The 27,913-nt window shown below is 40.2% G+C and overlaps 3 protein-coding genes and 1 pseudogene across 3 annotated transcripts; 2 read left to right on the forward strand and 2 right to left on the reverse strand.

The window, feature by feature from the left end:
• The first annotated feature begins 142 nt into the window (after positions 1–142).
• On the forward strand, positions 143–3,139 carry LOC146548916 (histone H1 pseudogene; annotated as a pseudogene).
• Positions 3,140–8,802: 5,663 nt separating this feature from the next.
• Positions 8,803–16,372, forward strand: anxa14 (annexin A14). The gene is made up of 13 exons (XM_085261980.1): positions 8,803–8,904; positions 9,114–9,153; positions 9,673–9,769; positions 9,860–9,948; positions 10,479–10,592; positions 10,679–10,769; positions 10,890–10,969; positions 11,174–11,212; positions 11,394–11,484; positions 11,598–11,693; positions 11,792–11,847; positions 15,821–15,928; positions 16,055–16,372. The coding sequence occupies exons 2-13, from the start codon at positions 9,127–9,129 to the stop codon at positions 16,112–16,114; spliced, it is 948 nt and encodes a 315-aa protein (XP_085118106.1). The 5' UTR covers positions 8,803–8,904; positions 9,114–9,126; the 3' UTR covers positions 16,115–16,372.
• LOC146548918 (uncharacterized) lies at positions 14,958–18,496 on the reverse strand. Its single transcript, XM_085261979.1, has 2 exons — positions 18,339–18,496; positions 14,958–17,746 (listed from the first exon to the last, which is right to left on the reverse strand). The coding sequence occupies exons 1-2, from the start codon at positions 18,384–18,386 to the stop codon at positions 16,640–16,642; spliced, it is 1,155 nt and encodes a 384-aa protein (XP_085118105.1). The 5' UTR covers positions 18,387–18,496; the 3' UTR covers positions 14,958–16,639.
• A 5,619-nt stretch (positions 18,497–24,115) lies between these two features.
• LOC146548919 (uncharacterized) lies at positions 24,116–26,625 on the reverse strand. The gene is made up of 4 exons (XM_085263453.1): positions 26,479–26,625; positions 25,997–26,167; positions 25,256–25,396; positions 24,116–24,684 (listed from the first exon to the last, which is right to left on the reverse strand). Exons 1-4 carry the CDS (start codon positions 26,536–26,538, stop codon positions 24,523–24,525), a joined length of 534 nt encoding a protein of 177 aa, XP_085119579.1. The 5' UTR covers positions 26,539–26,625; the 3' UTR covers positions 24,116–24,522.
• Positions 26,626–27,913: the final 1,288 nt, after the last annotated feature.

Here is a 27,913-nt window from a genome sequence, read left to right on the forward strand (position 1 = left end):
AGAAGTTTGCCTACTTGTGTCTTGCTTGCAGTGTAATTATATTGTCTTAACGTTCCAGCGAATAGGTTTATGCTACAAACCTATCATTAATTGGTCCTTCGATGCCGGAGCCCTGGAATCGCATTCACCGAGGGGAGGAGAGGCACGCTGAAAGACTGACGTCAGCCAGGAAGTTCCTGTGGATTCGCTGTATGTCTTTTCTCCTCGATGAATGGCGATTGGCGGGATTCGAGGCTGATATTACACGCTAAGCAACACCGAGTAAGTTTAGAGTCCAACTCTATAACTGTACGTCTTCGCCGCTCAGTGGGGCGTTGTCCGTGGCCGCTTAGTGGGGCTAAAATTACGTCTTCGCCGCTCAGTGGGGCGTTGTCCGTGGCCGCTCAGTGGGGCTAAAATTCGCCGTCTAAGTGGGGCGATGTACAAGGCCGCTCAGTGGGGTTTTTTGTACAGAAGCATTAAGTCGCAGAGTTGCGCAGTTCGAACTTTTTTTGGTTCGCCGTCTTAGTGGGGCGAAATACAGACCGCTGTGTGGGGTACTGTAGTGAGTTCTCCACCGCTCAGTGGGGTGTTGAGAAGTTCCGCGGGGTCCAGATTGTGCTGGACAGTAGGCCTATTTTGTGTTGTTGTCATTGTCGTCGTCGTTGTTGTTGTTGTTGTGTGTGCGGAGCAGAACATGTGGTCTGTGACACCGACTGTTGTTGTTATCATGGGTTTCTAAGCAACCAAGAGTGAGTCGGAGGGAGACAGACGTTTGTGCTGGACTTTGCTCCTGGCAGCACAAAGTATTTATGTAAAAAAGAGAGAGAGCGACGGCTCCACAGCTGCGCGGGTTCACGCGAGCGCGGTCACGCGGACCTGAGCCGTGCGGTTAATCGCAGGCTTATAAATGGAAGAGATTCAAATGTTAGAAGTTTTCAGAAAACACACCAGCCTTGGAGAGCTGTGGAGAAGGCCAGCCCACATCAGCAGCACTTAAGATATGCTCTGGTGAATGGCTTTCCCCCCACCCCTTGCTGACACAATGTTTATTCTTTAGCTTGCCCTGATCGACAGCAGCCTGTGTGCCAGACCATAGATTTAATTGAGGTGGATAGTTGTTAAAAGTAATCTACATTAAGCTTGTGGTTGCTTAAATTCAGTACGATGACATGTGAGGTGAAGTGATATAGGTAAATATTTAAACTAATGATGTGCATAGAGGCACTTGACCTGTGTGGAAGACTGTCGTCTTATTATGAACCATTGTTGAGATATACAGCACACCTGTGAAAACAACTAATATGCTCAACCCTGTATGAAACATCTAAAAGTACATGATGGAGGAGCTGTGTTGAATATGAAAGTGTAAGACTTTGCCGCTGTGGGCAGAGCATGCAACTACTGTGTGATGTTGCGTTGCAGTTTTTTTTCTGAGCTGATGAGCAAGCTACACGTTATCAGATCAAGAGCTGTCTGGGAACTACTCAAAGAGGGGGAAACAGGGAGTGTGCAGCGTTTCCGTGAGCAGTTTTCCTGCATCTTGACTTGTGTGTAGAGTGTTCATAACATCAGCATCATGTTTTTGTTTATTTGTTTTGTTGGGTTGAAAATAATTAAATAAATGTGTGATCATGCCTATGGATCACCATGGCACTTATCTCCAGCCATATGATTTATTTATGCAGATGAAAAAGTGAGTGTGAATGTGTCTGACATCAGTGTTTTTGTGCACTGTGCAAAAGTAATTGCCTCTGATTGTGAGTGAGAGCAGTGATTTTGCAGACCACCAGCTATTGAAAAAAAAAAAAAAGAGTGAAAAAGAGACAAATTACTACATTGTAGACGAAGAGAAATAATCATAGGAAAAAGGTTTTGTGTTGATCAGCCGAAAAACAACTACAATGTCATTTTCTGCTTTTAAGAAAGGATTGTTCACACAAACACAGACAGAGAGAGATGTGTGTTGATTAAGCAGTGATGATAATAATGAACATGTTTTAGTTTGTCACTTTCAGGTGAAAAGCAGACCTGTATCAATTTTCCACATGCAACAGTCGGAAGAAAGTTATAGTTTAACATCATTGGAAACATGCAGGCCAAGTTTCTGGCTGACTTATTTACAGTGCCATGTGTTTCTCAACCTCACAAGCGAGCTCACTCCTCCCTGAAGATAAGGAATGCAGCTCCAAAGCAATAACATGATAAAGAGACAGCAGCAAGTCCTGAGCACAAAAAGTCCCAGCAAAGCAGCAGCAATGTGGATAAACAGCAGCAGAAGAAGAAAGCAAACCCATCTTCCTGTCTGATTGGTTGAATTTCACGGAGGGGCGAGCAAGATGGCAGCGTGAAGAGGAGTTTTTGTTTGAGTTCTCAGCACGAGACACTTATTTGACGTCTTTCTGGCCTTCGGGACTTTTTTGGAGATCAGCGCGCTAAACTTGCTGGATCTGAGGCCAGGGTCTGCGGCGGCAGCATGTTGAAATGCTCAAAAAGGACTGAGTGACTCGGGCAAGCCACATGCGGCTAGCGACATGAAAGAAATGGACCCTTCATGATGCGTTCAACGTGCCAGCGCTGTGGTGGGAAAGGCTCCATCATAAACACGCCCTGCGCCGAGGTTCAGGCCAAGAAGAAGAAGACGATGACTTCCAAGCCCAAGAAGGTCGGCCTCAGCGTGGGCGAGCTGATTGTGAAAGCCGTGGCCGCTCTCAAGAAGGCTCTGGCTGCCGGAGGCTACGATGTGGACAAGAACAAGGCCCGTGTCAAGACCGCCATCAAGAGTCTGGTGGCGAAGGGCACTCTGGTGCAGACCAAGGGCACCGGGGCCTCCGGATCCTTCAAGATGAACAGGGTTACTGAGACCAAAGCTAAGACGCCCGCCGCGGCCAAAGCCAAGAAACCGGCAGCAGCTGCTAAGAAGTCACCCAAGAAAGCAGCAGCAGCACTTCAGCCACTAGCACGAAGTCAACCGCATCAGAGGACAATAGTGAGAGTGGCTGTGACTTCACTGTGCATGTGAAGAAAACGTTTGAGGAGAACTGAACAGTTGGAGTTTGACATTTGCCACCTGTGGAGTAAAATGGCAAGAAGAGACAGTGGGACACAGGACAAAGCTGAAGGAGAACTGCCGGCTGTTGGACTGTTGAAGTGGGAGAGGACAACAGAGTGAGAAGACTAGGTGAGAACACATAGGAATTATTTAATGTGGGAAATCAAAATTTGGGTTAGCAAACCTGGGGAAAAGAAAACTGACTGCTTAAGTTGGAAAATTGAGACGGAGTCTGAAACATTGCGAAAATAGAAACATATACAAAATCACACACACACAAGCAGAACATGCATTAACCCTACTAACAATTCCAAACACAAAATGACTCATGAAGACTCATAGCACATTAGTTAAGAAATGATTAAATAATAGCAGAGAAATGTGTAGGAAAGGCAGCTTTAAGAACATGCTCTGCTGGAGATGCAGCTCCACAGACATGCATTAGACCTGCCTAATAACACAAACACATGTAATGAAAATTAGCTTGTTATCTTTCATCAGTGTTAAAATAGTGTCAATTTAGCAGACACTTGTTATCAAATGCTGAATTTATCCTAAAGAAAAAAATTGACTCTACAAGTTGCAGGACAACAATTTAACTTTTGTGGGAAAAAAAAAAAAAAAAATCCTGGTTTGATAAATCAGTGATCAGACAATAAATTTAGTTGTTAAAATGGTAAATTGGGAGAAGCTTCCTGCTTGATTGAGGCAGCATAAGTAATTTACTGTATGAGGGAAATTGTCTTTTGTGATACTATTTTGAACATGCTTTTCTGTCGTCCTGTCAACTTAGTGGGTTAATAGCTGATATGCAAATTAGTTGATCGGTTTTAGATTAATGAAAGGTGACTGAATTCTAGTATGAGTGAATGAGATGTGTTGGAGTTGTTGTGTGTTGAGTGGAGACTCTAAAACACTGAGTTTCCTGCTTTGATGTGCGAGTGAATCCTGTATTTAGATACACAACTCTGAATACGTCAGAACAGACTGTTTTGTGAAGTGCATGACAGCATGTCACATGTTTTATGATGAAGGGAAAAGGAAAATTGAATAAAATAGATCTGTGGCCTAAATGAGTGAAGAGCACAGACCTGGTGATTAAACTCATAAGTTAAAGAAGACATTAGGCTTATGTTGTGAGTGGTGCAGCTGATGGTTGGTTTGGAGTGAATCTAGCTGATGATTCTTCTCCTGTTGTGAAGTTGATGAGGAGTTTGTGTCATGACTTAGCAAGGCCTTTTTATTTTGATACTTTCACAGTGCACTGAAAGTTTTGTTCGATAATCTCTGTTCTTTAAGCAGATCTGCACGTCGGGAATTAAAAGCGCTACACGTCGTCGAGAAAATTGTGCCAAGTGAGTTCTCCACATTTAAATGGACTCTGGAGAAAGCCACTTATTTGGGACAATTATTAAATGACAGTCCCAGTCCAAAAGGATTCAGCGATGTAATCCAAACTAAAGTTCTTCTTTTTCTTTTTGAAATGACGTCATTTTGCTGAGAGTGGAAACTAAATGCGACGATAGGTTCCACTATCAGCAAAGAAAGAAAGAATGAATGCATGAATGAGTGAGTGAAAGGAAAACAAACTGACTGACTGGTAAAAGCTGACAAAAGCTGACAAGACTTTACTGATGTAACACGACTGTGTGAAGTTGACCCCCGCCTGGCAGGGGTGCAGATGAGTCTGTGTGTGCTTCCCTTTACAGAAGCAGAAAGATGACAGCAACACTCGAGGTTGCGTGATGATTTAACATTTTAAATGCCATTTTCTGTGTCTGTGAATTTACTATGTGTGTGTCATTCACTAGCTTGAGTTGCTCACAGAGATAACTGTGACAAAGTATGCATACGCCTGTGCAAGCGCTAATATTTGCATTTTCTTTTCTTACAGCATGCCAGTTCTTCATGTGAATTGATGATGCGATTTATACCAGGACAACTGGTTGATGTTTTTTCCTACTACAGGATTTCTGGGTTTATGTGTGAGGAAAACTGTGTTTACAGGTTATGAGTGGTGATGCTGTTGCATTGTGTTGATGGGAAAATGTGAAGGTTACTTTGATAATGTGAATAACCTGTGTGAAATTTCCTGTGTTGAGAACTGGTGTTACTTCTTTCCACAGCTAGGGTTGACTTTATGGTGTTTTTATGGCACCTCTGGAATCTGTTGACCTGTGTCTGACCTCCGTCTGACCACAGTCAATGTGTATTGCTAATGTTTGTTTTTCTATGACTGCGTGTAGAGGATTCGGCAGAAGCGGACAAGTGACATGAGAAGAACAAATAAGAGATACAGTGTTTCTGGGATAGTTTGATATGGGCTCATTAGCTGGCCACTTTTGAGCCCATAGTAATATATAAGTGGAGTGACTTTGCTTAAGAGCAGTCACCGATTACATTAATGTTGCCTGAGTACATGGGATGATCCATGTCTGAGGCGACTTATGAAAATAATTGTAGTTTACTGATTTGAGAAAACCTGCACATGACACTTGTCTTGCTGATGTTGAATGCTTATTACTCTTATGATACAATTGTTTACAGGTATGAAGTTTGATTTCACTTCCAGATTTTGCTTTCCAGGCCGTGATGGTGTGTATGCAGGCTCCTGGGAGAGCCAGGTGTTAAGCAAACTTAATATGCAACACACGCTAACATCTTTTATTGCAGGGTTACGGAGCTACTCCAGAGGAGATGCCCTGATGTTGCCTGGGACATGATCTAGCTAATCTTTTTCTTTAAGACAGGAATCCAGGTTTGGTGAGTTGACGCATGGGTGTGTCCATGCGTCAAGAGGAGGGGTCCAAGGATTAACATTAAACAATGTTTTTTATTATTGTTGCAGTGATTTGTGTGATTAGCCGTTTTATTTACAAATATTAAACCTATGCAAGTGGTGCACCCATGTTCAGATGAGGCTTTGATGGCCTATAAGTGAAGTTCACTGAACTAAAGAATGTGGTTTGATGATTGTTGACATACTCTCCAAATAGTTTGTCTTCCTAGCAAGGAAATACAGGTGCAGCAGTAATCTCCTGAGAAATCTTCAGAGGCCCAGTGAGAAGCGCATAGCTGACAGGACCAGGCAGTGGTTGAGGTCAAAGATCAAGCTGATTGGGGCCCATCATGAAATCAGACCTTGGAGCCACAGCAAGGACCATGAAACTGCCTGCAAAATAGAGGAGAGGATCGTCCACAAGATGGGAGAGAGGCTTCAGGAGGATCAGAGATCATCTTCAGCACAGCAGACATCACACAGAGAGCTGTGCTACTAAGCTTCCAGGAAATCAAGAGGAGACTTCCCACAGCAAGATTTTAAATACAATGAAAGATTCAATATTGACGCTGAGGAAGACGACTAAGGTGTACGACGTGCTCTGCCTTAAACCTTCAGCAGCGTTGGAACATGAAAACTCGTGGGATGAGGAGCGTGCCAAGCTCCATCGACAGCGTAGAAGGAGTTCGAGGATGACATCATGATTCTGTGAAAAGCACAGGAACCAGAAGCTATGGTGGTGATAACAGCAGTTTCCTATGAACATCACCTAACGCTGTGCCACTGTACTGTGCATACGATGACACTCTGAAGGCTGCTGGGATCATAATAGCAGTAAGACAACCCTGCACCCTTTCCACAGAGGTGTTTTCTGCAGAGTATGGACAATGAAGGACAATGAAGGAGTCATAAATATCCCCCTCACAGGACGAAGGCCTGAAGTGAGGTAATGGGAGGCCATAAAACTAGAGTGCTGAGAGGTCTGCAGCTTTGGAAATAGCTGAGAACCATGTTGACAAACAACAAAACCAACTGGTATGTTTGAATGTTTATTCTACATACATTTGGACTCTGGTCCTATGGACAACGATGGAAACAACTGGAAGAGACATTCATGACGCCCTGCAGAACTCAAACCACTCTGCAGAGAGACATGTGATGTGCACACCTGGAGGAAGCATTACCAAGCTGAGATGTTTTTGAAAATGTTACTTTTTTATTTTCACTATTAAATTAACAATTTCTTTGTTTGCTCGTAAGATGCAGTTTGCCATGAGATGAGCTCAATGAATGGGATAACTGCTAATACATTTGTTGAACTGTGTACCTTTTCAGTAATTTAGGGTGATTTGACATATGCTGAGTATAAAAATGTTTGCATTGAAACTGTCAGACATGAGGTGATCATAACTGGGAACTTTTCAGGCATAAAGGTCAAAAAGGGGGGAAATGTTAGATTTGTATTGTTGATTGTCATTTATGCTTAGAAATATTTACTTATATATGCTTAGAGTTTTGTAATTAGTTGTAGATTGGTAGAGGTTTTGATCCTTGATAGTCTGCAAACTTTGTGTGTATTAGACAGCACTTTGGGAGCATGAGAGGTCATACCGTGTCTTATTGTTTTATGGTAGGATTAACGTAGTTGCATCTGTTCTAGTCTAAGTGCTCTTTGTTTAGATGAACTGCAGGACTTCCTCACCGTGTTATCTAGGATGAACCATCTAGGGTGAGGGGGAGGCTACCCTCTTCCTGACCAAGGATGTTTGACCCTTTGATCAGCAGTCCCCACACACACACACACACACACACACACACACACACACACACACACACACACACAGGCAAGGTACTCTTTGTTTGTATGTAGACGTCGTATGTTAATGAACCTATGCATATTCATGTAACCTCAATAAAAGGATAGTGTATGGGAGGACGGACGAGACCAACTGGAGTCAAGCGGTTGTCCGGTTCTCTCCCGTGCACGAGTACCATGAAGAAGTTTGCCTACTTGTGTCTTGCTTGCAGTGTAATTATATTGTCTTAACGTTCCAGCGAATAGGTTTATGCTACAAACCTATCAAGTGGTTTCACTTAAGCCACGGGAAGTATCTAGGCCACCTGCACTATTATTTAAATGCTTCTATAAAAAATAAAATTTGAATTGTTTCTAATATTTCCATAGTAATGAGATGCATACAAATTGTCCCTTTAAATAGTGCTTTGTTTAGCAGAGTTTATCAAAGGGTACACAGTCTGCTCTAGATCAGCTTTGTTTGTAATAACCACATAGATCTGTTTATTTGCCTTCTGTAGACGAGAAACTGGTAGAAGCCAACCAGCACAGAGGATGGGACAGATCAAAACCTTGTGACATTTGTTCTTCTGTAATAAGTTTTCTGAAAAAATGCACAACACCCCCGCTCTCTATCACATCTATATCCTCCTATCGCTGGTATCATCAGATGTGTCTGTTGAAAAGCCTTTTTGTTCTGTCTAGCTGCACAGTCAAGTTTCTAGGCTTTGAATCTAAAAGACCACCTGGTCATACATAGGCACATCCTGAACCCAGAGTGTGCCCTCCATTTACTTTCAGAAATGGCCAGCATGTTGCCTCATTAGTTTGCTTATTAAATCTTTTTGCTTATCTTGGTATAAAGCTTTAACATGCCAAAGCTATAACTTACAATTTCTTCTTTGAATGTCATGAACTGTGTTTGGCCCAAAGCAACAGCGTGTCAATTATTTATTTTGGGGAAAGTCAGCCGTGAAGTACAAATGATGGTCAAATTCCACAAAAAATGTTGCCTGTAACCAAACCTGACTATCAAGATTCCTGCTTGACGCTCAAGTATAACTGGGTTGCCATAGTATTTGAGCAGGGAAACTGTGAACAGAGCTGTGAACATGCTGGGCACTGATTGGTCAGTATCTTTGACTGACACGCAAGTGGGTGTACGGGAAGCAGCTGTGGCGTACTGTGGGTGGGACTGAAATACAGGGCTTGTTGGCGGAGAGGTTGTACAAAAAAAAAAAAAAAAAAAGATACACTACCTCCACTCCTTGTCACAGCTGGCCTAGTATTCTGTTACAGGTAAGAAAAATAACAATTCCTTTTAAATACTTGGCCTCCTCCTTCATATGTTACTGTCACGAATTCCTAGATTCTCAAAAGCTATGCTGTAGACTTTAAGTTTCATTGGAGAATCTCTATTAAACCTATTAAAATGAAGTCACATTATCTGTTTGTTCCGTGATGTGGGCTGTTAATGTCTTTGCCATTTCCGTTTTTGCTCACATTAGATACAAGCAAGCCATGGATTCTGAGTACTCTGACTCTTATGTAAGTAAACATTCCAAGAAGTACACCTCTGCCCCGTCTTCACTCTTCACTAAGATTTATTACTCTGCTCACTAAGACTCCACATTTGCAAATAGCCTTATCTGCAGTCATGTTCAGTCTGGTTATCTACATACCTTTTATTGCTGTCTATAAACAAGTGCTCTGAAGGTTGCTGCGCATTGTCACGTTTAGATTTTAAATATCAAGAAAGCCGAGTAATACAATTCAACCAATTTGTTTCATTATTGAAAATTACTTGTATTAATAGTTTGTGTTGAACCATCCCCCTCCACACACACACACACACACATGCGTGCACCTCCTCCTAGAAGTCTGACATACTTAGCATTCTTTAAATTCAAGCATGGCTGATCTGTATTGTTCTACATCTCCATACCTTCGCGGTATGCTCAGTATGAGGTTAGTTGTTACACATTTCACTTGATTCTTGCCACTCAGTTGTTTTATATATTGTATAGAGAGTGGATGCCACAATTATTGTCCCTTTTTATTAAATAGGATATGTACTGGGGGACCCTTGGAACAGTACGACCCTATTCCAATTTCTACCCTGACAGAGATGTGACGGAGATCGTGACAGCACTGGAAAACAAAGGCATTCATTGGCATATGTTGAAAATAAATTCCCACGATTTCTTTCCACCCTTTTCCTGGTAATTTATTGAATATCGTGTATCTTGCTCAGACACAGTGACGCTACTGAGAATACTAACCAATAGGAACAACGCCCAGAGGCAAGTAATTGCTCAGGTCTTTCAGGAGCTAACACATAAGGTGAGAAAATAGAAACAGTAACAACCTTTTCAAAGAGTTTCGAAATTAAAACTTTAATGGTTTTGTGGAAACCATGAAGTGTAAAGTTGTCTCCTACAATAAAATATATTAAGCAATGAAACTGAAGTTTCAGTTTGAGGTTTAGTAGTTATAAAAGTTTAGCCTTGCTCATCTGTAACTTTGAAGTGTTTGCTGATCAAATAATAAAAAAACGGTGACATTAAAGGTGTGAACACACCTTTGTTTAGCAACTTCAGAACTACTGTCACATGCCCAACTGTAGTGTCTTACAGGGAAAGAGTACACCATAGTGTGATAGTCAGGCAGGTTTTGTGTGAATCCACTTCCAATCCCAAGTGTACTCTGGGGTTTTTTTTCCCATTAGTCAGAGGTTTTTTCTAGATATTTACTGTTTCTTTACTAAAATAACTTAACAAGAATTACAAAAAGAAAACCAGGAGTGAAACTCTGAGTCAAGTCAAAATAAGAATTAATTCAGTGTTATTTTATTTATGCATGTGGTGAATTAGGATATAATAACTGCTCTGAAGAAAGCTTTATCTGGAGACCTGGAGCTTCTTTTGCTGGAACTGTTGATGACCCCCGTGGAGTATGAAGCTTACCGTCTCCAGGAGGCCATGGTGGTGAGTGGTTGCTTTCATCTTTAGGATTTTGGAATAGATGTTATAACTGTTGTATATCAAGAAATGTGCATGGTATGTGTGTGCAGGGTTTGGGCACAGATGAAGAAACGCTTGCGGAAATTCTGAGCACAAGATCTGGAAAGCAGCTGCAAAGCATCAGTGCTGCATACAAAGAAAGTAAGTCAAAGATCTTTTATGATACTTTTTTTTTTTTTAAACAATCCAAAAAGATTGTTTATTTAAAATTAGATGTTTAAATCCTAATCCTTCCTTTTCTTTTTGCTCTTCCTGTTTTAGTGTATAAGAAGGATCTGGAAAAGGAAATCGAATCGGAAACCAGTAATGACTTTGAGAAGCTTCTTAAAGCTTTGCTACATGTAAATATTTATGTCATTGATCATCGCCTTTGATTGAATTATAACCAAAGAATTTGATCTACAATGAATGAAATCCTACGCTTAACTTTTGCCTGTGTATAACTTTCACTGGGAACACAAACAGTACAGCACACATTTGAAATTAAGTCCAGCTTTTGAAATTATAGTTCCTCTTGTTTTTTCTTTCACCCCCTCTCATAACAGAAAGGATGTGTCGCTGGTGTGGTTCAGACAGACATTGAGGTATTATTTACTTTTATGTACAAACTTAACTAAAAGGCACTGGAGTAAAAAGTGCTCTTTTAATACGTTAAACCATATACATCTACTGACTACTTGATTCTGAAATAGTTGAAACAAAACTGTATATTTTTACTCCTTTAACCCTTAATGTGTTTCATCATTATTATGTCTGATCATTTAGACTCTCTCTGCATCCCTAAAAGGGAAGAAAGCTGAGGCAGGACAATGGATTGACATATTGACTTCTAGAGATGTAGAACATCTTGACAATGGTGGTTGTCCCTTTTTTTAAAAATTCATTAATCTTTCTGTGTTAAAAAGTGTTTTGATTTAGTTTTTAAATCCCAATATCTTCATCCCCCCCGACTTTGTGCATGATTAACAGTGTTGATGGGACTGGAGCTGGAGCTTGGGCAGACGGTGGATCAGATCATAGAGAAAAGGTTTTCAGGAGACTTTCGCTTGGGTCTGAAAGTTTTGGGTAAACACAGTTTGACATACTGTTTGAACATTTATTGTGCACTTCATACCATTATTAGGTGGAGACCCAACATTATCCTAATATTTGTCTTATCACAGTACAGTGCATTCAAAACCGTGATGCCTACCTTGCCACGAGACTTAAGACCATGAAGGTGAGACGATTTTGTGGTAATTTATCTATGATAGAAGTTCATAGGACAAAATACAGATATTTTGGGAGAAGATTTCAAAACTACTCAAAGAGGGATTCGGCCAAAATTCAAATACCAGAAGGCACTGATGGAAGAACTACATAATATGTAACAGTTGGCCATAAGGACATGTGGGGGTTATATCACACAGAACAAATGACATACTGTCTGATAGGTTTATCAAATGATTGAGTCCAGCTATGGATGTGGTGATGGATATATATATATATATATATATATATATATATATATATATATATATATATATATATATATATATATATATATATCCATCTATTTAATTTGCATATTTACTTTAGCAGTTTAATATTTATTTTTGTGTCCAATACAAGATTTGATTATAGATATGATTGAAATTGAAATAAAACACAACTTTAAAAAATCCAGACTTTATTGAATCTTTCATATTTAGACTTTATCTAAATATGAAAATATTTGCTAGCAATTCTTTTCAACTAACTTCAGCCATACTTCTTCTTAACCTCACAATAAAAAATTTTTGAAAAAAACACAGAAATAAAAGAAACTGAAGAACTACGAGAGGTTATTACCAACTTACCAACTTGTGTCTGGTTGTTAAATCTCTTCAGAGTTCCTATTAGCAGTAGAAATAAAAGAGAAAGGGGAAGGTATGTAGTTCCTAGGTATTGTCTGGGTCCAAATAGCTACTGACGAGGTCCTCACCTGTTGCGAGGTGTGACGATTTTTCTTTATAGATGTGCTCATAATCAGTGGGGAGTAACGAAATACATGTACCGCCGTTACATATTTAAAATACAAAATATGACTAACTGTATTCCATTACAGTTACCGTTTAAAAGGGTGGTATTGAGAATACTGTCTTTGTTGAAATAAAGTGATTACACAGAGGTCTTTTCCTATTTCATATGTTAGGCTATTCCCTCACTATTTTTGGTAATTCCACGCCGGTGGAAACCCAAACAAAACACGCATTAAGAGGCTCTAATGCCCGTGTCTCAGTCTCGCGGCCCATGTCACCTCTACTTGCGGCCCACAAAATGACGTGAAGAAATATTTTTTTTAATTATTATTCAAAAACTTATTTAATATGAAGGCAATAGGCAGAGTGTTACAGGCATAGCCCTAAAGAATGTAGCCTCATGGGCAATGTAGTCCAGTTGTAAGTAAGCCATTAAGACTTGACTGTACACTATGTTCGTGTTTTTCTCCGAAGTTCTGTTGAAGCAGCCTTTGAACGCCTCTCTCTCTCTCTCTCGCTAGCAAAGTTGACCCAGACAACAAAGTAAAGCTAGTTTTCGGCTACAAGCCCGACACTGAACCCGACGTATTAGCCAGAGGTCCCTTTACTATGGTTCGAGCCGCGGACCTGTTTTATATACGAGTGGAATAGTTTTCTATACGAGATTGCTGCAAATAGTGCAGCCATACCTAACTGTTACTCATTTTAAAATTTAAAAATCTAGTTGGTTTTGGTATGGCAAGTGGCCTTCAGTAATAGTAATACATCACACAGCAATAGTACATTCATGTAGTTGTAAAAAGCATGATAATATATTAAGTAATCCAAAGTATTCTGAATACATTACACTTATTGAGTAACGGAATACGTTACAAAATACAGGGAGTGCAGAATTATTAGGCAAGTTGTATTTTTGAGGAATAATTTTATCATTGAACAACAACCATGTTCTCAATGAACCCAAAACTCATTAATATCAAAGCTGAATGTTTTTGGAAGTAGTTTTTAGTTTGTTTTTAGTTTTAGCTATTTTAGGGGGATATCTGTGTGTGCAGGTGACTATTACTGTGCATAATTATTAGGCAACTTAACAAAAAACAAATATATACCCATTTCAATTATTTATTTTTACCAGTGAAACCAATATAACATCTCCACATTCACAAATATACATTTCTGACATTCAAAAACAAAACAAAAACAAATCAGCGACCAATATAGCCACCTTTCTTTGCAAGGACACTCAAAAGCCTGCCATCCATGGATTCTGTCAGTGTTTTGATCTGTTCACCATCAACATTGCGTGCAGCAGCAACCACAGCCTCCCAGACACTGTTCAGAGAGGTGTACTGTTGTCCCTCCTTGTAAATCTCACATTTGATGATGGACCACAGGTTCTCAATGGGGTTCAGATCAGGTGAACAAGGTGGCCATGTCATTAGTTTTTCTTCTTTTATACCCTTTCTTGCCAGCCACGCTGTGGAGTACTTGGACGCGTGTGATGGAGCATTGTCCTGCATGAAAATCATGTTTTTCTTGAAGGATGCAGACTTCTTCCTGTACCACTGCTTGAAGAAGGTGTCTTCCAGAAACTGGCAGTAGGACTGGGAGTTGAGCTTGACTCCATCCTCAACCCGAAAAGGCCCCACAAGCTCATCTTTGATGATACCAGCCCAAACCAGTACTCCACCTCCACCTTGCTGGCGTCTGAGTCGGACTGGAGCTCTCTGCCCTTTACCAATCCAGCCACGGGCCCATCCATCTGGCCCATCAAGACTCACTCTCATTTCATCAGTCCATAAAACCTTAGAAAAACCAGTCTTGAGATATTTCTTGGCCCAGTCTTGACGTTTCAGCTTGTGTGTCTTGTTCAGTGGTGGTCGTCTTTCAGCCTTTCTTACCTTGGCCATGTCTCTGAGTATTGCACACCTTGTGCTTTTGGGCACTCCAGTGATGTTGCAGCTCTGAAATATGGCCAAACTGGTGGCAAGTGGCATCTTGGCAGCTGCACGCTTGACTTTTCTCAGTTCATGGGCAGTTATTTTGCGCCTTGGTTTTTCCACACGCTTCTTGCAACCCTGTTGACTATTTTGAATGAAACGCTTGATTGTTTGATGATCACGCTTCAGAAGCTTTGCAATTTTGAGACTGCTGCATCCCTCTGCAAGATATCTCACTATTTTTTACTTTTCTGAGCCTGTCAAGTCCTTCTTTTGACCCATTTTGCCAAAGGAAAGGACGTTGCCTAATAATTATGCACACCTGATATAGGGTGTTGATGTCATTAGACCACACCCCTTCTCATTACAGAGATGCACATCACCTAATATGCTTAATTGGTAGTAGGCTTTCGAGCCTATACAGCTTGGAGTAAGACAACATGCATGAAGAGGATGATGTGGACAAAATACTCATTTGCCTAATAATTCTGCACTCCCTGTACATTTTGGGGCATGTAATCTGTAATCTGTAGTGGAATACATTTTAAAAGTAACCTTCCAACACTGCTCATAATAGAAAAATCAGTTGATATGATGGTCAGTATAAGGAAAGGAAAGTTTCTATTATGAATGCCATATCCTGTGATCACTATTGAATATATTTGAACTTAATATAACCAAATATTTGCAAACGCAGTCTGCCCACAGTCATATTTGCATAAATTATTTTACCCTACTGGTACTTTTAGTACTTTACTATGCCGCACTGGCACTGGCTTGGTATATAGGAAGTCCTTGTCCACAAATGCACTTTTGTGACTCTGCAAAATGTGGCCGTCGTTCACAGATATTAAACAAGTTCAAAGATAATGTCAGAGAGTGAAAACACTGTAACTTCTGTCACCGCTAGGAAATACCCAAACCAACATGGGATCCCTAAAATCGACCGCAGCCATTTTAATATGTAGGATTTTATTTATTTATTTACTGTTTTTTTATATGTATATATTTTTTAATAATTTTGGGGCTATTTCTATTATTTTCTGTTGCTTAAGAAACTCATAATCACTGTAATTTTATAAAGTTTATTAGAAGAGGCAGAGACCATGTTTATTTGTAGTGTAGTGGTTTAATTTTGATGAGTGCACATGAAAAAACAAACTTCCTCTGTACAGATGGGTCAAAATGACAGACTATACATCTGGAGAGACTGTTGACGCACTGGTTACCAATATTCATTTCACTCTTACAGAAAGAAATAGTGCAGCGGATTATGGTGTCTCACAGTGAGGAAGATCTACTCTGTATCCGAGCTGCTTTCATTAAATTAACAGGCACTTCCCTCTACACTACACTGCAGGTTTGTCACACAGATAAAATTGTTCTAAATATAAATATTTATTATATAGTAAATATATCGATATTTCTATTTCAAATATTTGCATAAATATTTGTATTTTCTTGCTATTTCCTGTTTTTCCAACAGAACCACTTTAAAGGAGACTATCTAAAGGCACTGCTTGCTATATGTCGATCTGAAGATTAAATAAAGCCTACAAGTTTTAGCTGCATCTGCTACTCACTGATTTAGTAACTTCCTTCCCGTTGCTAGTACAAAAATAAGCTCTGTTTTATGCTAATCTTCATATTGCATTGAATCACTTACTTTAGGTATACCCATTTTAAATATTACTTATTGACTTGTACTTATAGGTGCAATCAAATGTAGTGAGAACAGGTTTTTGTTCATTTTAATTACATATATATATATATATAACATGATCAAAATATGGTGTGTGTAATAAAGCCTTTTATCACTTTCATTTGCTCTGAATTGTGTTACCTATTATATTTTTTCTTTCTTAAATCACAATCACTTTGTTTTGTTTTTTGTTGCACCGTCAGTTTAGCTCTATTCTACTGCATGGTTCTGTTCCCCTGTATATTTAAGAAATACAATGCAGAGCACATAAGATTAGGATAAGTCTACATATATTTTGTGTACAAAACAAAAAGGGGTCAGAGTGATTAGAGTGCATCTACAATTAATGTATGCAAGCTTCACAGACAATTAAACACAAGGCATGTAGAGCAAGAGTGGAAAAACAAGACAAAGCACAGAAGCTTTCACCTCCGATCCTCCATTTGCAGTGGTGGTAGTCACTGTTGTTGTGATGCTTTGGGTTAGAGTTGTAATGTTGTCCTGTGTGGCAGCTGTAGTGGCGTTGGCTGGGATAGTAGCTGTACTGTTGGTGTTTGGAGTGCCAGTGGTATTGGCAGTGGCAGCCTGTATAGGAAGTGTGGTAGCTGTAGTGGTGGTGGTGGCAGCCTGTTTGGTAGTTGTAGAAGTAGTGGTGGTGGCAGCCTGTGTGGTAGCTGTAGTGGTGGTGGTGGCAGCCTGTTTGGTAGTTGTAGAAGTAGTGGTGGTGGCAGCCTGTGTGGTAGCTGTAGTGGTGGTGGTGGCAGCCTGTTTGGTAGTTGTAGCAGTAGTGGTGGTGGCAGCCTGCGTGGTAGCTGTAGTTATGTTGTCCAGGGTGGCAGCTGTAGTTATGTTGTCCAGGGTGGCAGCTGTAGTTGTATTGTCCAGGGTAGCAGCTGTAGTTATGTTGTCCAGGGTGGCAGCTGTAGTTGTGTTGTCCAGGGTGGCAGCTGTAGTTGTGTTGTCCAGGGTGGCAGCTGTAGTTGTGTTGTCCAGGGTGGCAGCTGTAGTTGTGTTGTCCAGGGTAGCAGCTGTAGTTGTGTTGTCCAGGGTAGCAGCTGTAGTTATGTTGTCCAGGGTGGCAGCTGTAGTTGTGTTGTCCAGGGTAGCAGCTGTAGTTATGTTGTCCAGGGTGGCAGCTGTAGTTGTGTTGTCCAGGGTGGCAGCTGTAGTTGTGTTGTCCAGGGTGGCAGCTGTAGTTGTGTTGTCCAGGGTGGCAGCTGTAGTTGTGTTGTCCAGGGTGGCAGCTGTAGTTATGTTGTCCAGGGTGGCAGCTGTAGTTGTGTTGTCCAGGGTGGCAGCTGTAGTTATGTTGTCCAGGGTGGCAGCTGTAGTTATGTTGTCCAGGGTGGCAGCTGTAGTTGTGTTGTCCAGGGTGGCAGCTGTAGTTGTGTTGTCCAGGGTGGCAGCTGTAGTTGTGTTGTCCAGGGTGGCAGTCTCAGTTGTATTGCCTAGATCAGTAGTAGTGATTCTTGGAGTCTCAGAAGGAATAAAATAGAATATCATTTCAACAAATGTAATGACTAAAAGCACAACAGCAAAATTTCTGTGCCTATGCTGTCATCATAACCCATTATTTAGTCTGTTAATCGTATTCTATGGTATTTGGATGACCTAAACTCTCCTTGACCTATTATTTCTTTCCAGTAAGGAATTAATACATTAGATCAGAAATTAACGGTTTCTTTCTCCGAATGAAGTTAATCATTCCTCCAAAGTGTCTGCTACAGTTACCACAAACAGAAATTTCTTGAGTATTTACTAGTGGCAGGAAAAGATGACCAATATTAATCTATAATGATTAAACAAATGTAATTCTATTTTAAAAACTTCTTCACCTTTAGATATCCTCCTAACAATGTTTGGCAAGAACTTTTACATAAAAACTCCTCTAAATACTTTAATCCTTTTAGACATGTCAGCTCGATACACTCATGTTTGTGAAACATTTTGTATTCACACATTTTCTGCAATGTTTCACCTAAATTATTGACTTTGACTTTTATTGACTTTTTATCATTATAAAACTCAATAAAACATTTTTTTAAAAACTTTAAAAATAGGTAATTACCTGTGCCAGCAAAACCAGTGTAAAAAAACCCAGACACAATAAATCCATAATGGAAAGAACCAAGGAGGCAGAGATGCACCAGAGATGTTACAGAAATTGTTCTATTGCACAAAAATCAGAGTATAATGTACTTTTGTGCTAAGTTTCGTTGAAACTTCTCCTTGTAACCTGTTCCTGAGTTCAGGGACACTGAGCTTTTATACAATAATATCACGTTTCAGGTGGGGTAGGTGTGACGTAGTGTGTGACCTGGATGACCAGCATCCAGGAAGTTGTCAGAGTGTTACTGAATGTTTGAGAGTGCATGCATGCATGCTTGTGTTTGTTCAAGGTATTTTCTCTAGTGCAATTTTAATAGAATTTGGATTAGTTATAAGCATAAGCAATCACAAGTGCCCAGAACGGATACTTTATTCGCTGTGCTGAAAACATTAGAAGGAAAAAAGAAATCCTTCAGCATCAAAATGATCAAACAGACAAGTGTCAGAAATTTTTCAGTGTATGGAAAGTATGAGTTCTTGTTACCCCTTTCAGCTAACCTTTACCTTGAATGCTTAAATTTCACAATAACACAAACTTTTTAACACAACTATCATAAAACACATTGACTGAGCCGCTTCAGCCAATGTGTTTTACTTATGGTTTAATTTGTAACCTATATTTTACTACCTTCCCTGTACTATTGTTGCTCCTTGTTAAGCATTGTCCAGTGTTGCTCTGTTTATCGTCAGTCACTGAATCTTACTTCCTCCTGTTAGATGACCTAGAACCCCAATGAGTAACAAAAACACAAAAATACTTGCCCTTAAGCAACGTTAGTGTAGGATAAAGATAACTTTCAGTCATTTAAGAATAGTAAGGCATATGCGGTTTCTCACTTGAGACAATAACAAACCTTTGACCCTGAAAAGGGGTTTTGAAAACAACGAAAAGCTGCTTCTTAGTTTTCAGCTGCTATTACTGATGGCACTGATAGAGTTTTCATTGACTAACCAACGCGTTTGGCTTGTGGCCTTGATGGACCCTGATGAAGGCCACAAGCCAAACGCGTTGGTTAGTCAATAAAGTTGTTCCCCTTTCATTTTAAGTTTTGCTGGAGTCCCTGCGTTGTGAGTTTATCATCCTCTCCATGCACCTTGGAAGTAGGTGAAGTTGTGCCAGAAATTTGACATTTACGCTTGTAAGACTCTATCTACAAATGATTATTATTTTAAAGTCAAGATTAACACCTGTTTCACTCACTGGCTTTTTTACAGCCTTAACAGCCTAACAAATAACCATCTTTGTAATGAAGTTACTTGGGCAGAAGAGGGCAATAGAGACTACTAAGTTGCAGATTTAAATTTAACTTCAAACATATCACAACTGTATGTGCATCACAGTTCATGCTATTTCATAAGATTAGTTAAAAATGTGGCAGCACGGTGGTTAGCACTGTTGCCTCACAGCACCAAGGTCCTGATTTTAATTCCACCATCAGGCCGGGGTCTTTCCGTGTGGAGTTTGCATGTTCTCCCGGTGTTTGCATGGAACAAAGACATGCAGTTAGTGGGGAAAACCCTAACTGGAAACCCTAAACTGCCCGTAGGTGTGAATGTGAGTGCGAATGGTTTTCTGTGTCTGTTTGTTATCCCTGTGACAGACTGGCGACCTGTTCGGGGTGTACCCTGCCTCTTGCCTTAAAACAGCTGGGATAGGCTCCAGTGCTCCCGCAACCCTGAAAAGGATAAACGGAAGAGAATGGATGAATGGATAGTTAAAAAATGTGAAAAGAAATCCCAATATCAATCTATTTGAGTGTTATTCTATTATTTTACTCTTTAGTAACTTCTTTTGTTTATCAGATATCTACTGAAGTGTTTTTCGCTTTTTATTTGATTTCTTTTGTTTGCATGTTTTTTTCCTGCTTTCGTGGACCTGATATCACATTGCATTGTCATTCCACAAAAGCATTAACGCCACTTTTGTGATTTATTCGCAACATCCTTCCCAATACAGCTGTCGACTCGTCAAGATATAATTTATTTTTCAGAAAAACAGAGTTAAAGGATAATGCACCTTCAAAATATGTAATCACTTAGCTGTTGCTGAGACTACTCCTAAAACATTTAAGAAGCTTGAACCTTTCTCTGTATTTTTTGGGGGGGCTTTATCTTACAGTAAAAAAGCACCTTTGTTGTGGTTGGTTGTGTTTTGGTTCTATATAAGTATTTTAGTTTGCTTCCACGTAAATGTCCAATCGTGACCACACTGTTGTGCAAGTAGAGCTTGTATTGAATGTAAGCAACGTGAACCTCTGCAACTTTTCTTCAAGTCTTTTTTTTGCATCATACATACAGCATCCTGTCTGACTACTTTTTTTAGGTCAACCGTGCCAAAAATTGACGGCGTCTTCATTAATCCCATGCAAACGTACACCTATCTGGAACAACCCTGACATATTACAAAACAATAATATGATAAACTTTCCAGATTGGAGTTGTAAAGGAATCAAATACTTGGAACATATATTAGAAAGAACAGAATTTATTCCATTTGACAGACTAGTTACACAATATGGGATCAACAAGAAAAGATTTTTAGAATATCAACAAATTAAATCCATAGTAAAAAAGAAATTTAAACCGGGTCAAGTTGAACTACAAACACCATCAAGAGTGGTACAATTTCTTACTCTTAAAACCCCTGGGGGTGCTCCGTCTCGGGGCTAGGGTCCTGGTTGAGCCACCTGGGGGGCTCTTCAACTGGTGGGGGAGGCTGTTACATCTTGCAGGAGGTCTCCCCCGAGTCATTCTAACTACCAGAAATCTCGAAGCACAGGCCGAGGGGGCGGTGTGGCAGCAATTTTTCACACCAGCCTATTAATTAACGAAAGACCAAGTGACGCTGAAAAACTAGTTCATGCACTTATTACTTCCAGGCTGGACTACTGTAATTCATTATTATCAGGATGTCCAAAAAAACTTGCTGAAAAGCCTTCAGCTAATCCAAAATGCTGCAGCAAGAGTCCTGACAGGGACTAGAAAGAGAGAGCATATTTCTCCTGTTTTGGCTTCCCTTCATCGGCTTCCTGTTAAATCCAGAATTGAATTCAAAATCCTGCTCCTCACATACAAGGTCTTAAATAATCAGGCCCCATCTTATCTTAATGACCTTGTAGTACCATATCACCCCATTAGAGCACTTCGCTCTCGCTCTGCAGGCCTACTTGTTGTTCCTAGAGTATTTAAACGTAGAATGGGAAGGAGAGCCTTCAGTTTTCAGGCCCCTCTTCTGTGGAACCAGCTTCCAGTTTGGATTCGGGAGACAGACACTATCTCTACTTTCATGATTAGGCTTAAAACTTTCCTTTTTGCTAAAGCATATAGTTAGGGCTGGACCAGGTGACCCTGAATCCTCCCTTAGTTATGCTGCAATAGACGTAGGCTGCCGGGGATTCCCATGATGCATTTTGCCTTTCCAGTCACCTTTCTCACTCACTATGTGTTAATAGACCTCTCTGCATTGAATCATATCTGTTATTAACCTCTGTCTCTCTTCCACAGCATGTCTTTTATCCTGTCTTCCTTCTCTCACCCCAACCGGTCGCAGCAGATGGCCGCCCCTCCCTGAGCCTGGTTCTGCCGGAGGTTTCTTCCTGTTAAAAGGGAGTTTTTCCTTCCCACTGTCGCCAAAGTGCTTGCTCATAGGGGGTCATATGATTGTTGGGTTTTTCTCTGTATCTATGAACCACCTTGAGGCGACTTTTGTTGTGATTTGGCGCTATATGAATAAAATTGAATTGAACAGAATCCTCTCTCCAGGAAATCACTCTGCAGGTGGGGGAGATATAGGGGAGGCGGAGAACTCAGCCTGGGTGTCTATTGTCTTGTGTAGTCTGGAAGATGAGTGGATGACGGGGTGGGTGCAGTTTTCTCTGTGGTGGGGTCGGGTGGGCTGTCCCGGGCTCTGTGGGGCCAGGCGGCACTACTGAACAGGCAAGGCCCTGGGGTGCAGGTGTGCCACCAGGGTTCAGGGGAGGCATCCCCCCCTTTGTCCCCTTCTGGCTGCCTGTGCCTCAATTTCATCCCACAATTTAGACATTCACATTACTCACACTCTCATAGCACATACATATAGGACCTTGGGGGTGGGCACGCTACACAGCATCCAGAAGACCATTAGAGTGTACAACCTCACCCCTGGCGCCGTTGCCCACCTCTCAATTTTAAATACACATATACATTGAGGGCTATCAGGAGGGGCGATGCACTTACCTGCTGCTCTCTGGCAGGTAGCTCCATGCTCTCCTGGGTTTTAAATGCACCTTAGAACACACATGCATCAACACTACATATGAGCAGGCGGAGGGAGGTTTGGAGTCTTCACACACCCCCGTTCTCTGTTGCCTGTTGGGGCGTGGGGGCTGGGAGGAGGAGTTGGCCGTCCGATTGGGGTCTGGAATGTGGGCCTCCCTGCTGCTGCGGAGTCGGGGCGGTCTTCTTCTCTCCACCCCAGGGAAGAGGGTAACACTATCTGGGTCTGGGTGCAGGTTCCCCCTCCAGGGGCAAGGGTACCTAGACCTAGAGTACGCTTGGGGAGTGTGATTGTGTGTACAGTGTCTATTTATGTCTGTCTCCACGTTGGGTGAGTGCTGAGAAATGTGCAGGGGTTAGGGTTAGGTAGCACAATAATATTCAATATTTAGTATTTACTGTTATATTCACATAGATCATCGCGATGATGTTGTTTATTATATTGCTCTGTTGTTGTTTTTTGCTTGTTTTCTCTTTTTTCTTTCTCAACAGGTGATCCAGGTGATTTATATATGTATTTTTTGTCTGTTTGTTTTGTTTGTTTTTTGTTTTTTTTGTTTTTTTTCCCCTTTATCACCATTCCTCTTCCCTGCTGTTTTTCTTTCCCTCTTTCTTTCTCCCTTTTCTTTCCCCCAGTCATGTCTGTCCCGTGTGTAGCAAGCAAAAATAAAATAAAATAAACAATGAAAGCAAAGATGAATCAAATAGACCAATACGGCAAGGCCGGGATGGTCCATTTGGTAAAGTAAATCCGTTGGGCATCTTTCTTTGCCTTTAGACAATAATTCTGATGGCAAAAGAACCAAACAGGACAGGCGAAGAAACAAAAAAAGAAAAAGATCAACCGTGCCAACAAAAACCTGATTCCAGTGAAGCATACTCAACAATCATAATAGATATCTGGACTGATTTTTTTTCTTTTTTTGCAGTGGTGATTAGCACTGTTGCCTCCTGAGTTTGACTTCACCTTGTGACCAGGGTCTTGTGTTGAGTTTGTATGATCTCCCCGTGTTTGTGTGGGTTGTCTCCACGTATTCTGGCTTCCTCCCACAGTCCAAAGACATGCTGTTAGTGGGGTTAGGTTAACTGATGATTATAAGTTGCATATAGCTGTGAATGGTTGTCTGTCTCTATATATTAGCCCTGCGAAAAAGTGATGACCTATCCAAGGTGTACCCTGCTTCTAGCCTTATTGTAGCTGGGATTGGCTCCAGCCCCCCTGCAACTCTGAAAAGGATACGTGGAAGAGAACTGATGGATGGATGGATGGATGGTTTTAAAAATTTGCAGTATAAAAAAAGAGCAGAAATTAATTGAATTATTGTTATTAAAACACATAATCACGCATCCATTAAAACGATGCTCTGTTTTATTAGCATTTATGTTAGATAGTGTTTTATGTTGAATCTATTTCACACATTAATGCATAAAGATCAAATAATTATTGTAAATTGTGCAAATAATTATACTAATACAGACGGAAATCTTCAACAGACATCACTATATTATAACATGTCTACAGGTAAAATTTGACTTAACTTATACATCAAGTATCACACAAGAAAATAAACAGGTAATGGGTATAATAGCTTAAAGATGTGTAAGGGCATGTCACCTTTGAAATAAAACAACTGAAATGTGCCAAAATATGCTTTGAGGTGCTTTTAAAAATACAGACAATTCTCCTTTACATATCATTAGGCATTGCACTCTTTCCACTGTGGAAAGTGCTCTATAAATCACCTTATGACTTACACACATATCTTTTGAGATGCTATAGGTTAGCTCTTTCACTACCATCATCTACAACTAAATACAATCAACTCAGATTTCCTGTTTTATAAATAGCATTGTAGTCTAGTTTTGGCTCTGAGGCTCCAGATTGCTCACTACACCATGGCTGGAAAAGCAAAAGATCCCAACAGCAGAACCACAAAGGTGACGATGTGGCTCTCTCCACTCTGGGTGCCGCTGCCAGAGCCGCTGTTGCTGGTCTGATTGCGAGTAGTTTTAGTACTCAGTCCTGTTGATGCAGTGGTTGTCCCCATGACCTAAAGAGCAAACCAACAGAATTTATGACACTGCATTGTGCTGTATGATATTGTATACTTTACATGTAATAACTTTATGTTCAGGCCGAGATTTTAAAGCAATGCATTAACACTGAAAAAATGTAAAAGCAGGATAGTTTTTCCATCAAAAATAATCTTGGTTCACTGGTAAGATTTCCTCACGTACTTTATACATTTATTTATTTTAGTGTATACGTTTTTCATTTTTCTTTGAATTCAAAGAAATATGAAAAAACAAAGATTTCCATTTTATTTATTCATTTATTCTGTACTTTTATCTTTTTTGATCATTTCTTGCAGCTGGTAATGTATTTCATCTACAAGTAAATACAATAAACTCTGATTTGCTGTGTGATAAATAACATTGTAGTCTAATTCTGCCTCTGAGACTCCAGATTCCCCTCTGCACTGTGGCTTAAAAAGCAAAAGATCCAAACAGCAGAGCCACAGAGGTGGCAATGCGACTCTATCCTCTCTTTGCATTCAATTAGTTTTCATTTATACAGTGGCAAATCACAGCAACAGTTGCCTCCAGGTGCTTTGTAGTCACCTTGGTTGACGATACCCCTGTGGCTGTGGTCGTCGGGCTGGTGGAAGCCTGGGTGCCGCTGCCAGAGCCACTGTTGCTGCTAGTCTTACTGTCAGTAGTGGTAGTACTCAGACCTGTTGATGCAGTGGTTGTCCCCATGACCTAAAGAGCAAACCAACAAAATTTATGACACTCTGTTGTGCTGGATTTTACAGAGTATGATATTGTATGCTTTACATGTAATAACTTTACGTTCAGGCCGAGATTTTAAAGCAATGCATTAACACTGAAAAATACAGAAGCAGGATAGATATTCCATCAAAAACAATCTTGGTTCACTGGTAAGATTTCCTCAAGTATTTTTTTTTATTAATTTAATAATTTATACATTTTTTTGTTTTATATTTATTGTAGTGTGTGTTTGATCACATTACTTTCAATTCAAAGAAATATGAAAAACAAAGATTTCCTTTTTTTTTTTAAACTTTTATCTTTTTTGATTATTTCTTACAGCTGGTAATGTATTTCATCTACAAGTAAATACAATAAACTCTGATTTGCTGTGTGATAAATAACACTGTAGTCTAGTTCTGTCTCTGAGACTTCAGATTGCCCACTGCACTATGGTTTAAAAAGCAAAGGTCCAAACAGCAGAGCCACAGAGGTGGCAATGCGACTCTATCCTCTCTTTGCATTCAATTAGTTTTCATTTATACAGTGGCAAATCACAGCAACAGTTGCCTCGAGGTGCTTTGTAGTCACCTTGGTTGACGATACCCCTCTGGCTGTGGTCGTCGTGCTGGTGGAAGCCTGGGTGCCGCTGCCAGAGCCACTGTTGCTGCTAGTCTCACTGTCAGTTGTGGTAGTATTAGTAGCTGGGGATAAATTGTAGGTAGGATCGGGTCCTTTTGCTGCAGACATTAGCGGCGCATGCTAAAGAGCAAACCAACAGAATTTATGACACTGAATAATAAATTAATAAAACTGACACTACAAATGATATTGTATACTTTATATGTAATAATTGCCCATTAAGGAAGTGATTTCAATGCAATGCATTAACAGTGAAAAATATGAATCAGAATAGTTTTTCCATCAAAAATCATCTTGGCTCACTGGTTAGAATTCCCTGAATATTAATTTATTTATTTATTTAAGTGTGTTTGATCAACAAAGATTGCTGTTTGTTTCTTGTTTATTTTTTGTTACATTCATTCTTTTTTACTTTTAATTTCAAGTCTTACCTTGGAAAAGGGAAATCCCAGCAGAGTCAGGAAAGGCAGCGCCAGGAAAAAGTACTTCATATTGCTTGAAATATAATTTCCTCTTGAAAGCTAACAGCTTAAAATATCTTGTTAAAATGTGATTTGTTTCCCGTACTCAAGTCTTTGTTTTGTACAATATGTGCTCTCTTCCAAAGCTGGCCTTTTTATATTGCATTCACCTTGTTCACCTGTCAGCCTCCACCCAAGTGATGGACCACAAATGCAAAACTTTACACTGTGCCAAATGAAACCTAACCTATGGATGTGATACCTTCTCTCTAATGTCTTTCTTGTGTCTCAGGCTGCTGACTCGATGCTATTTTTATTCTTTTGTAGAACTCCAACCCTAAACTTACTCAACAGTTTCAAATAACATGTTATTTTACCTCATTTTCTTTCATCTTGTTTAATTAGGCAGTGTTGTAAAGTACAATGTTTCACTGAAGTTTTTGTCTGATGTGATCCTTTTTAAAGTAGCAACAGTACATCAACAGCTCCACAACTACATTTACTTTAACCTTTCAAAGTTCAAACAGCACGCTGATTTGTCAGGCTTACAGTTAGGCCCATAAATATTTGGACAGAGACAACTTCTTTTTCTAATTTCGTTCTGTACATTACCACAATGCATTTTAAATGAAACGACTCAGATGGAGGTAAAGTGCAGACTTTCAGCTTCAATTCAGTGGGTTCAACAAAAAGACTGCATAAAAATGTGAAGAACTAAAACATCTTTAACACAATCCTTTCATTTCACTAAATATTCACATTTCAGGAAAATAAAATGTTCATTTCTAATACTTTGCTGCTAATAACCGGCTGAAGTCTTGAACTCATGGACTTCACCAGATGCTGGCTTTCCTCCTTTTTAGACCTTGACTGCAGGAGCTTTCAGTTGCTGTTTGTTTGTGGGCCTTTCAGTTCAAAGTTTAGTCTTCCACAAGTGGCATGCATGCTCAGTTGGGTTAAGATCACGTGACTGACTTGGTCATTCAGGAATATTCCAAGGAATATTCCAATTTTTTGCTTTAATAATCTCCTGGGCTGCTTTGGCTGTATGTTTTGGGTCATTGTCCATCTACCAAATCAATTTGACTGCATTCAGCTGGATTTGAGCATGTCTCTTTTTTTAAATCTAGCCTTTATCTTCTTGAGGCTTATGAGTAGCTTGCACCTTGCAGTGAACTCTCTTTGTTTATTTTCATGCAGTCTTCTCTTTATGGCAGACTTTGATATTGATACACCTACCTCCTGGAGAGTGTTGTTCACTTGGTTGGTAGTTGTGAAGGTGTCAGGATCCTGGCATATATATAAAAACACCACCCAGCACGCCCCTGCGGGCGGTTTATCCTTCAAGCTCGGGTCCTCTACCAGGTACTACTATATATAGCTTTGGATACTAATAGACAAAGGT

This window comes from Mchenga conophoros, linkage group LG22 (genome assembly GCF_057382185.1).
Source record: "Mchenga conophoros isolate Kocher_MC1m ecotype Shallow Benthic linkage group LG22, M_conophoros_male_GT1.1, whole genome shotgun sequence".
NCBI lineage: Eukaryota > Metazoa > Chordata > Actinopteri > Cichliformes > Cichlidae > Mchenga > Mchenga conophoros.

Coding starts and splice junctions, on each gene's coding strand:
- anxa14 (XM_085261980.1), top strand. CDS start 9,127: ATGGATTCTGAGTACTCTGACTCTTAT. Junction 9,154..9,672: donor CTGAGTACTCTGACTCTTAT/GTAAGTAAACAT, acceptor TTTATTAAATAG/GATATGTACTGGGGGACCCT. Junction 15,929..16,054: donor CCCTCTACACTACACTGCAG/GTTTGTCACACA, acceptor TTTTTCCAACAG/AACCACTTTAAAGGAGACTA.
- LOC146548918 (XM_085261979.1), bottom strand. CDS start 18,386: ATGGATTTATTGTGTCTGGGTTTTTTTACACTGGTTTTGCTGGCACAG. Junction 17,747..18,338: donor CACTGGTTTTGCTGGCACAG/GTAATTACCTAT, acceptor ATTCCTTCTGAG/ACTCCAAGAATCACTACTAC.
- LOC146548919 (XM_085263453.1), bottom strand. CDS start 26,538: ATGAAGTACTTTTTCCTGGCGCTGCCTTTCCTGACTCTGCTGGGATTT. Junction 26,168..26,478: donor TGGGATTTCCCTTTTCCAAG/GTAAGACTTGAA, acceptor TTTGCTCTTTAG/CATGCGCCGCTAATGTCTGC. Junction 24,685..25,255: donor CAGGGGTATCGTCAACCAAG/GTGACTACAAAG, acceptor TTTGCTCTTTAG/GTCATGGGGACAACCACTGC.